At 39.2% G+C, this 10,636-nt stretch overlaps 2 protein-coding genes across 2 annotated transcripts in view; one reads left to right on the top strand and one right to left on the bottom strand.

Moving 5' to 3' along the window:
* LOC131788175 (basic phospholipase A2-like) overlaps positions 1-1,584 on the top strand; it is a 1,714-nt gene extending 130 nt beyond the window's left edge. Inside the window, exons 2-4 of the mRNA XM_059105244.2 lie at positions 535-661; positions 928-1,037; positions 1,436-1,584. Coding sequence (XP_058961227.2) covers positions 561-661; positions 928-1,037; positions 1,436-1,584 — 360 coding nt within the window. The 5' untranslated portion in view covers positions 535-560. The remainder of the gene's footprint in view (positions 1-534; positions 662-927; positions 1,038-1,435) is intronic.
* Positions 1,585-2,804: 1,220 nt separating this feature from the next.
* Positions 2,805-7,402, bottom strand: LOC131788174 (chondroitin sulfate ABC exolyase-like). The gene is made up of 3 exons (XM_059105243.2): positions 7,324-7,402; positions 4,835-6,861; positions 2,805-4,268 (listed from the first exon to the last, which is right to left on the bottom strand). Exons 1-3 carry the CDS (start codon positions 7,400-7,402, stop codon positions 2,805-2,807), a joined length of 3,570 nt encoding a protein of 1,189 aa, XP_058961226.2.
* Between the last annotated feature and the right edge of the window lie 3,234 nt (positions 7,403-10,636).

Raw genomic sequence — 10,636 nt, 5'->3', positions numbered from 1 at the left:
TAAACTTGTTCAGAATGGTTCTCCACGAAAGTTTGAATCATGACTATTAATTAATCAAAGGGAATAAGGAGCACGAGCAGTCATAGTGTGGACACGTGGGAAAACAGCTTTTAACGAATTTCGCCGAAACTGATCATGTTGGAAAAGTTCGCCCTCTTTATCGAGATTAAAGTTCCTCTCAGATCTCTTCAAAGTGCCGTAGGTTAAAAGTACTTCCCCTGAGTCCATCATCTGTAGCAAAATTTAATTTGGATAAGTGTTATAAATCATGTATTAGTTATCTTGCTTATATGACTTAAGCTTTAGTTCTGTTGGTTGATTGTGGATGGTAAAGAAAAGGGGAAGTTTTCCTTTGTTGCTTCAAAGCCCAATATGTGCATTGCACAATCAAAACGAATTAACAACTTACACGAAAACCATTAGATTACCCGCAGGAAGATTACAATATTGTCAGTATAAGAACCAAGCCGTTTAGAGAAACCAAGCCAGGATTTCTAATAAATACTTCACGTCTCCTTTGGTTCAAATTTACAGCCCGAAATTTGTATCAGTTTGGTAACATGGTAAACTGTATGACAAACAGAAGCAGATTTGATTATGCTGACTATGGTTGTTGGTGTGGAGCAGGAGGAAGCGGAAAGCCTGTGGACCACGTAGACAAGTATGCTTTTCTGTAACAGTAGGATTATAGAATAGTTAACGCCCATTGGTGCATGATACCCTAAAGGAACTACTGCAAACTTCGAGCTATTGGAGCTCAAGAACAGAAGGGTACAAATGAAATAATATCACTTCGACGATGTCAACAAAGGGCGCGTTAGATTTATATTTTGGTGACAGCATGATCCCCTTTTCATACCAATGTTACCGTAAAGGTGAATAAGCATGTTATCTTAACGGCACTTTTCGAATTTCTATCGTTAACAGATGCTGTCAAATTCATGACAAATGCTATGACGTCGCCATGGTCGAAAAGTGTTACTTTTATTTTCATGTTTATTCCGTGATTTATAGATACCAAGGATGCAGGCAGTGTGGTAGGTAGCGTATATTAGAATTAAAAATGTCTTTATCTCTCTTTCAACTCGGAATTGAATATTCTATTCACTTTTACTAATCATTTACTGAGCAACTTCCGAGCTGAGCAAACAATCCTAAGAACATTTATCCCCAAAGTTGTATGCATCGGTAATTGTCGGAATCAATAAGCGATAATCTATTAAAGATATCACAACAACTCGAAACTATGAAACGTAAAAAAAGAAAAAAAAACTTGGACAACACATAAAAACTTCAGACTCTATTAGGGAAAACTTTTTTTAAGATAAATGCAGATTTCGTTTTGAAATTTGAAAATCACAAAAGGTAACTAAGCTGTACGTTTGTACTCATATTCTAAATGCTTTTTTTTCATTTCCACCTTCGCTTGTTTCAGATCCTATTTCCAGCTACCCCTCATGGGAAGACAAAGTTGATGTGGAATGTAAGAAGGCCGTGTGTGACTGTGACAGCGATGCTGCACTCTGTTTTAGTCAGTCTGTTTATAATTCGTCTCTTTACAACTATGACACATCAAAATGTTAGATACTGACTTAAAACGCGCATAAATAAACTTCCAGAAGTATTTGAAACATTTGGAACAGTAATTTTCAACGCCTCGGCTGTGTTACTGGTCTTTTAGGTATTCTCATGTGTTCAAAATTGATAAATCGAATTATAAAAAATATGGATTTAGATCAATTATGAAATAAATACTTGTATCTAAATGTTAAGTAGGTACCCCTTACTTCATATGTATATTAATGAGATTAAATTGTAGGAAAATATTTTCTCTTCGTAAGGAAACTGATAATGGACAATTTTTGACCATATCTTAAAAGACATGTTCACCAAAGATAAGGAAACATAAATAACATGAGATAAAGATAGTTTCCTTTTAACAGGAAAGGTTTGCCTCAATTCAATCGAACTGTCACCCACTTCAGAAGTAAACGATTCAGCAAAACTAAACTTGACCGAGGGGAGAAGAACATTCACGGCTAGAACTGTTAAAAATTGCAAGCGTTCGGAAAAGTACTCAGGGAATTAAGGACAGCTGAGGGTTTTAACTAGGGAGTAATGACCACAATTTCGCAAAAAACGGTCAAACAGAGAAGGAAGAAAAACAGGGGGATTTGCCCTCCCCCCTCCATACCTTCTTATCAGCAGACTCAACTAACGTTCAATTTTACCGTATATTAGCAAAGTTTCTGAAAGATATGCATAAAGCTACGTTTTCAGAGAAGCACGTAGGTCCCTTTCCGATGGCAATTATTCTTTTAAAATTCTCAGTTGTTAGACAGGACTGTTCTCATCAGAAAAGACAGATATGATTGATGAAAACCGATAAGATTTTTTTCTTGTGGCAGTAGAAATTTCAGGTATTGGAACAAAAATCAACAGGAAAGAAACACATTGAGACTTTCTACGCTATCATGCCAATGTTTCGAGTAAATAACTCAAAGTTTGCTGTCATACAAATCAGCAAGTGAACATCACCAGTGACAGACTTGGTACGCCCTCTGCCGAGCGTGCGGGGTGGTCAAGTGTTACAGTTGACTTTAAAAACTCAAAAAAGGATAGACTTTCAATAACATTTTCATCCATCGTTTATTACTCACATGCGTAGTGCAATTCTAAGAAAGATTGTGCAATATTGATAATTACTTTGTCCTTGTTGTTAATTATAATTTCAATCAAATATTTTGAATACTGTTTGAATTGTAAAGCGAAGTAAACATGAGTGGCTTCATACATTAATCCGCTTATTGATCACAAGTTATTTTCGTCAATATCACCTCAACACTGAATCCGTTCTTTAAATTAGCGAAGACTAGCCTGTTTCCTCGGCTTGGTTTCTCGCCGCTTGCTCTTTCGACCACGTGAACCCTTGGCACGTAGCCAGTTGGAGAACCGTGCACTACGGGCGTTTTTGGAAGAGTAGTGCTCACAGTGCGTGCCAAGGTGACTTCAACTTGTATCTCATCGCTTTCTATTTGATACATCTCCCGAGCTCCAATATCGCCAGAGGTTTGCAAGACTTTTGAGCCAGGGAAATTCAGGTCAGGGTAACTAATGCTTAAGTAAATCTCCTGAGTGCTTTCTTCCGCCATAATCCTGCACTGTCTGTTCACTCCCGAGACAATCCCCCAGGAAGGAAGAGATGAGGTTTCTTGGAAAAAAACATAACCGTATAGTGGAACCAAGACATGATCACGTTCAGGAGATCTTTCAAATCGGACCACATGAGCCTCACTGTCTTGCTTCATAACCCTGTAGAGCTTAAGTGACTTATCAAATTGTTGTTTTTTCCAATAATAGTCAGCAGAGCCTTTATATGAAGGAGTATTTATGTGAACTGCGTACTCGTAACTCCCATCAGTTGTACTGTGCTCCAGCCAGGCAGTACCGTAGGTGCCACTGGATGGTTTAGCTGAGGGTGTTTGCGAGTTTTGTGTTTGTACGTGAACCTTAAGATCGGATGCACTTGATCTTGGAATGTAGTAGCTGTTGCCTTTGGTGTCCACCAGAGTAGTGTATCCCCTTCTACTTCCTTTTGGAGTTGAAAATGGGGTCATGGCGTCAAAAAGAGCTGAATCATCTTTTCGCTCATCGTCAACTTTAATGGACGAGCTGTCACTTATCAGCTTGTCTTGAAAAAGGGTAGTTTGAGCTTGAGTTGCCCCGCCATTGTTTATTCTGATGTTGCTTCCTAGGCAGACCAACACGTTTTGATAAAAGAAAACAGATTTCTTAAAGCGGAGATTGATATTTGGATAGGGGTGACTCGCCTCCATAAAACTGTACCTGGGTTGGCGGAAGTGCATGCCAAATACCCCGCTGGATAAAGGCTCTGGTCCTCTGTAGGTTACTCCTCCAGCAGAAGATCGTGGACTGAAGTTTCTTGCCTTACTCAGCCTCGTCTGAGTGAGAGTCAGGGACATTGTTGTGGCTCCAGGTATTTTTGTCCAATCCCATCCATTGTTTATATCGTGAGCCTTCAATGCCTCTTCGCTGTTCGCTATCAACATTGAACCATGACTCTGATAGGTACCATAAACATTTTCAGGTTTTTTAATCTTTGTAGATCCCTCAAAGTCCCAGACAAACCGGTTAAAGCCTTTTATCGTCACTGCCCAGTCTTTACGACGATGAATTGAGAGAGCAGCAAAGTTCTTGGACCAGTGACCTTCAGGGGAGGGCTCAGGAGATGTACCTTTAGAAAAGACCTATGTTCGAGAAAACATATAATAAAATCAGCAAAGTTGCCCAAATTTAATACATTAGACTGCACCAAGCAATTGGTAAAATTATATAAATACAAGAAACAAACACCATAGTTGTTACAGAATTATAAAAGGGCAAGACTTTACATTTCTCGAATAAAATTATCTTAACACTCTTCCTTAAGGTTTTTTTTTTTAGAATTTTGGTCCCTCGTCCTTTCTTTAAAGGGTTGCAGTGCAATGTTTTATTGTATAAAGGAAGGATACAAGTAACAGCAAACTGGTGTATAATTATGTTGGCAGCAACATAATTATTATTGCATTGTTACGCAGGCACAAACAAAATAAGCTTTTTATTTAAAGCCCAATTTCGACGAAGTCTCACATTGGAATTGCGGGTTTTTCTAAAAATTCCCTTTTTCAATGAGCACAGTCACGGGGTTCCCAAAAGGGTTTAACGTGTTCAAAACCTTTTTGCTGTTTTCCTTATAGGAATATATTTCGTTCCACTTGACAAAAATCTGATTAAAATTCATAAAAATTCAGCACGGTTCAGTTAACAAACTTACGGTCGACATAATTTTCAGTGATCCAAGGCTGTTCATATATGATTTTCCCCTGCTAACCGTTCCATCTTCCAAATACATTTTAATAGATTCGTCGGTGGGCTGGTACAAACGTAAAAACATTCCAACGTTCCTAACAGCAGGAACTGTGACTTCTTTGGCTGGGGTTGATGCCAGTGGCCCAGATGGATGAGAAACACTGATGTAAGCGTATGCTGGGAGAATTTTTACCAAAATCTTTTTAGAATAGTCTACAATGCGTCCTCCGACACTGTTTGGTGTTGAATACTTAACTGCTACTAGCCTCATTGTTTCAAGGGCTTCCAGTAAATTTCGTTTCGACTCATCTGACAGAGCAAAATCTGTTCCTTCCAGGAGGTATTGCACTTGCGCAGCTGTATGATATGCGTGTGGGGCATACGCAGATGCGTAGAATGTCTTGTGATGAAAGCCAGTATAATCAGGTTTAATGACTCCACCGAAGGCTTTGTTAATACTCAGGGCGTTATCCATCCACCTTTTCAAAGCATCCATATCCCTCTGCCTTTCTTTTATTTCCAAATCCGACTTAGCAGGCATTATCAACACAATCATGAGCCGAAACAACATTATTGTAATCATTCTGTCAGCCGTAGTTCCGCTAAACTCGAACGTCGATTGGTAAACTTCACCAAAATCATTGAACCACTTGGCAGCGTTTATAAGGTTTAAAAGTCTTGATCTGTATTTAGCGTCCCCGTGCAAAGTGTCTTTCAGCAAGAAAAGAGTGTGCATGTACCCAGCACCACCACGGTTCATTTCATGATCCAGGGAGCCTATTGCACTTCCATCAGCCCATCCTTGGTCTTCAATGTAGTCAAGCAGTTTGATTATTCTCTCAAGGCGTTTTTTATTTTCGTCATTCAATATTTTGCGTATTTGGTCCTTTGTGTAAGGTTTCGTCAAACTTTCAAGGTAATCGCGGAACTCTTTCTGCCTGTTTGCGTCTTTTCCACAAATCCTTTCAATGGCACGGTCCACATCGACTTTGTTAGTAGAACTTAGTTCAGGAGTTTCTTCTGTCACAGTTCGGGAAACTTCTTCGGCGCGGGATTTAAGATAAAACTCTATCGCCAAAGGAAGCATGATACGCATTTGGACGAAGCTGAACTTTCTTGTTGGATCTTTCTTGGAATACGCTCGTGTTCCCCTGTCACAACCACGACAAAACAAAGGAGGCCCGGCTATGACTTTCTTCCCTGAGTCTAGCGTCCTAAATACAAGTCTATCGTATTCCAGATATGCAGCGTCAATGCTCCTCACCAGTTTATCCCAACGCTTCTTGGCTTCTCCAGAGAAGTCATAGGTGGTTTCCCTCTCATCGCAATACCAGTTTTTCAAGCGACTTTCGATGTGAGTGAGACTCAAGGACTTTGAAGCAACCACCGTTTCCGGAAGGGCAGTCGGAGCTCGCTGACTCCAACGGTAGCTTTGCTGCCAGAAGTTGCTCGAGTCGTATCGTGAGCCGAATCTTGTGAAAGGTGGAACTATTTTATCGCGAGACTGCATCGACATTCCTCCCACGAATTCAAGCATATCGATATGAACTGTGTCATGATGTCCCAAAACAAAATCGACTCTATAAATTGCAGCGGGAGAGTCGAGGCTATGAGAGTAACGTTTGCATTCTCCATAGGACACCCATATTCCTCGCCATCCCTTAAATCCCAATTTAATATCAAATGATCCAACTTGGTTGTTCCGAGCAGTATCTCTAAATCTAACTTGCATGCTCCTTCCGGGTGAGGGAGTCTCTTTGTAGATCCACATCTTCACACCTCCTCGGCTTAGTTCACTTCCTCTGATGCGGGCAGATCGGGGCCTGGTGTACCTCAACTTCGATTTCCCTGTGGTGCCAGATTCCCATCTCAGTGACCTTGAGCCGAGCTTAGCTACCGACGTTGAGAATGTTATTGTCCCTCTGTTTTCTGGTGAACGTACCAGGCAATTTTCCTGTGAATCCCCTTCGAAGTCTAATAGTTGCTGACAATCTGCAATAAATGCCAAAACAAAATTATGATGAAAGGATACTGCTCTACAGAAACGACTGCAACAATGCCCAGTTTACCATTACAGGTACATTTAGCTTGACTCAAACTTTTTTTTAAATTTTTAATCTTCAGTGACGTAAGGGTTGAAATTAGAGCGTTGACCAAAGTGTTTTTTTCAATAACCTTCTGAAATTTAGGCTTGGAGTACACTGGAATTTGAAAATGCAACAAATTTCTCCTCTACGAGATGGGTAAACGGAGAGAAATTTTTTTAGTCTGGAAACAGCAAATGAATTCAAAGCATACTTTAAACCTAAAAGATAATGGCCTTAATGGAAGATATATATGAATTGTTTGAGTGATCATTTCTAAAGGGTAATAGTGATCTCTGTAAGATCTTGACGACTGACACATCAGAAATGTAAGATACAGGTCGTTAGCTCTTACTAACGAATAACCTACCGTCTTGAGCCGATGTAAACTCCACCAACAAGAGTGCAAGCCCAGTCAAAAAAAGACAAAAACCTCCTCTTCCAGACATGCCTCAAAACGGAAAATAATAAGATGAGGAAGATTAGAGAGACTAGTTCCTCGGATACGCTACCAAGGAGGCTCGTGTAAGGTAATAAAAGTGGGTTCCTGGGACAAAATTCCCAAATCAAGGCCTACCCAACAAAGGAAGTTAACATTTTACTTGGCATAAACCTCTTCTGGCGTCTAATCTCACAATAGGATAATGACTCAGTTGAAAGGTTGTTCATCGACAAAATCTAGGACAGTTTACGAAGAGGAGAAACTTACCAGGCATTTTCACCCAAATACGATGAAAATCGAAAGAACATTCATGGGTATGTTACCAAAAATCATGAATAAACAGCACGGAAGGAATAGTCTACAATAAAATATTTCCACGCACCTTTACCGAAGGCAGTGTTTTTTCCTGATCTTTTTCCTTTTCTTTGATATTGTTATGGCCGAAATCTGATTTCGACAGAGTAAATCCAACAGTTAACCACTTCAAAAAACCGCCAAGCAACAAACTACGTACTGAACTTACCTGTAATGACAGAGAGGAACCCTCCGTTTGTCGTCCTTCTCTACCTTCTAAGTTGAGCTCTATTTAAAGCAAACTATCATTCCGTGGAAATTGTTGAGCAGTCTGGTGATGGCAATCTGGTCGTGCTCTGATTGGCTGTGTAGCAACTTATTACTAAATCTCCTGCGAGACAATTGAATCATGAGGGGATGACAGCAGATATTTACGGTCGAAGTGCACGAGAGAGATATGGTTATGAATCAAAAACCTGCTTCTTACATCAGAGAGCAGAGGTTATGAGTGAGCGAGATGACAAAATTTACTAATCTTTTAATCTGCTTTAACACGACTGTAGGGTGGACTTAAATGAAACCAGTAGAGTATGACAGCAGAGAAAATTATTGAAGTGCTTGGAAGATGTTTGCCTTGTTTATGAAATGATGTCCTGTTTCTGATACAAGAGAGCTCAGGCTACGAGTGAGATGACAAAAATAAATCTATTCCTGAATCTGCTTTTACCGGAAGGTTTGTCAAAGGAATTGTAGAGCGTGAAAGCAAGAATTACGTCACAGATTGACCATAACGATCTGGAAAAATTGACAACTAACTACTTTTATGTAAATTCATTAACTAAGAACCTTTTCACAACGTTTTACTCTTTCAAGTTCTTTTTAAGATAAAGCTCACGACGATAGACAAATTTGACTATAGGCGGGTTTGATGAAATTTTCTTAAGGTGGCTCATCACTAATACCTTCTTTTTTTATTTATTAGGAGGATGACAGCATTACAACAATGAACGGTTAGCAAAAAAAGTGACAGCTAACCAGCAAACTCCAGGTTAAACGAACAATCCGCTTTTCACGGCAGAAATTGTGACTAATGAATGAGATATTACGTTACTTCCTTTCACTAACATAAATTTTCCCCTTTACCATTTTTCTGTGGCTAGAATCTCTGTCTACCATTGATAAAATAGTACAAGAAAAATTTCCACTTTAAATATAACGACCTCTCCTGAACTAACAACCGCTTTTCATGTCTGTGAAAATGTAATTAATGCCGGAAACTGCATTAGATAAAGACAGGGCCTGCATATCAGCCGAGAATATGAGCTTCGCTAAGACATAATCTTCATTGCAGTTTTCTAAAAAATTGTTTAGAGTTTTTTTTCTCTTTTTCCTTGACATACATATCAGATTCAGTGACTTTTACTCAAATCGAATCATCACAACAGCATGGTAGGACTCTTGCATGCAGGATTTCGAAATTCGAGGGTGTATGGGATTCAATCCTCTTGGATGAATCGCATATAAATGTCCCATGCTTGCTTTACAATGTCTATCATCTGAATCTTTCTATAAATAACATTGTTAGAACGGTAGAGAACAACTCTGTGAAAGTCATATAACGCTTTTGGTAACTTATGAGACTTTTTGGAATCTTCTTTATTGATTAGAAAGTCGTATCATGAAAACAATATGATACCCGAGCTCGAGGGCAGAAAACTATGTTCCAAATCCAAACAATTGACAGGGTTAAAAAACAATCCGCCTTTGCTACCAAAAATATTTCTAGTACAAGTAAGATCGACTACCATTTGTTTTTTTCATAAGAAGGATATTATGACTATGATTTCCAAAGAGTGATCTGACCGCTCCAAAATTGTCTTTCAATGTGCTCAGATCTATGATACGGGCGCCGCCAAATCTTATTCATTGCTAAGGAGAAGGACATCAAAACAACAATGCACGTTTAGCGAAAAAGTGACAGATATAATGAACTACTAAAATTAGAGGATTTTGGGAACTACTAAAATTGGGAATCTTCTGGCTAAATGTTTGGGAATTATTTAGACCTGTTAGATTATTTTGAAATCCTTATGTCAGTCTTGTGAGCCTTGGTTTGTTACGTGCTGCAAGACCACACATTTATTTACCCCTTTGAGTGATGTGTTCTTGACCGTTGTATTATGGCTTAATTCTCGTACGATAATCATCATTGCTAGACGTGTTTACGTTTGTCCTTAACCTTGCTCTGAGTCCTCAACAGGAAGTTTTGTTCAGGTTTTAGTTCGCGAAGATTGGTTGTTTTCCAAGTATTTTGTTGTTCATCTCGAATGTCTTGTGAGACTGTTTTGGTTATTGTTCTTAAAAGATATATATACTCTGCCAAGGTCAGTTGTCCAGTAAGCCCAAACATACCCACTGATAGGGTATTTAAGAGCGTGTACTGAGGGATGAATTTTGAGAAGATAAAAGAGACAGTGCCTTTGAGATGGAAATTAACTATTCCTAAAGGCCCTAGCAAACGGCTTCAACATTTGCTTCAACATCCTTTCGATTTTGTTGAATGGCAATGTTGAAAGCGTTTGCCACCCCCTTTCCGCCATGTTGAAACGTGTTGAAGCGAAGTTGAAACGATGTTGAACGAGTTTAAAAGCCTTTAAACGGATGTTGAAGCAAATGTTGAAGCCGTTTGCTAGGGCCTTAATCAGACTCCTGGTGCTTCCTGTTTGCGCGTGGTATTCGAATTAGCCTACTGACCTCAAAAGTACAATATAGCTAGCTAGCATAGTCCAAATTAAACGAGCAACCTGCTTTTCAAAGCAGAAATTTTGACTAATGAGATAAAACCTCAATTATTTTCTCTAACACAAATATCCCTCTCTACATTTTTTCTGTGGCTATAACCACAGCCTGCCACTGAAAGACCATTCCACCTTAAACTCTCTTATCT

Source organism: Pocillopora verrucosa, chromosome 1 (genome assembly GCF_036669915.1).
Source record: "Pocillopora verrucosa isolate sample1 chromosome 1, ASM3666991v2, whole genome shotgun sequence".
Taxonomy (NCBI): Eukaryota; Metazoa; Cnidaria; class Anthozoa; order Scleractinia; family Pocilloporidae; genus Pocillopora; species Pocillopora verrucosa.
Note: the sequence above shows the minus strand (reverse complement) of the source record. Positions and strands in the feature narration are given on the sequence as shown.

Excerpts from the sequence above, each read along its gene's own strand:
- LOC131788174 (XM_059105243.2), bottom strand. The coding sequence starts at position 7,402 with ATGTCTGGAAGAGGAGGTTTTTGTCTTTTTTTGACTGGGCTTGCACTC. Across the intron at positions 6,862-7,323 it reads GTTTACATCGGCTCAAGACG|ATTGTCAGCAACTATTAGAC; the intron begins GTAGGTTATTCG and ends CATTTATTGCAG. Across the intron at positions 4,269-4,834 it reads CACTGAAAATTATGTCGACC|GTCTTTTCTAAAGGTACATC; the intron begins GTAAGTTTGTTA and ends TCTCGAACATAG.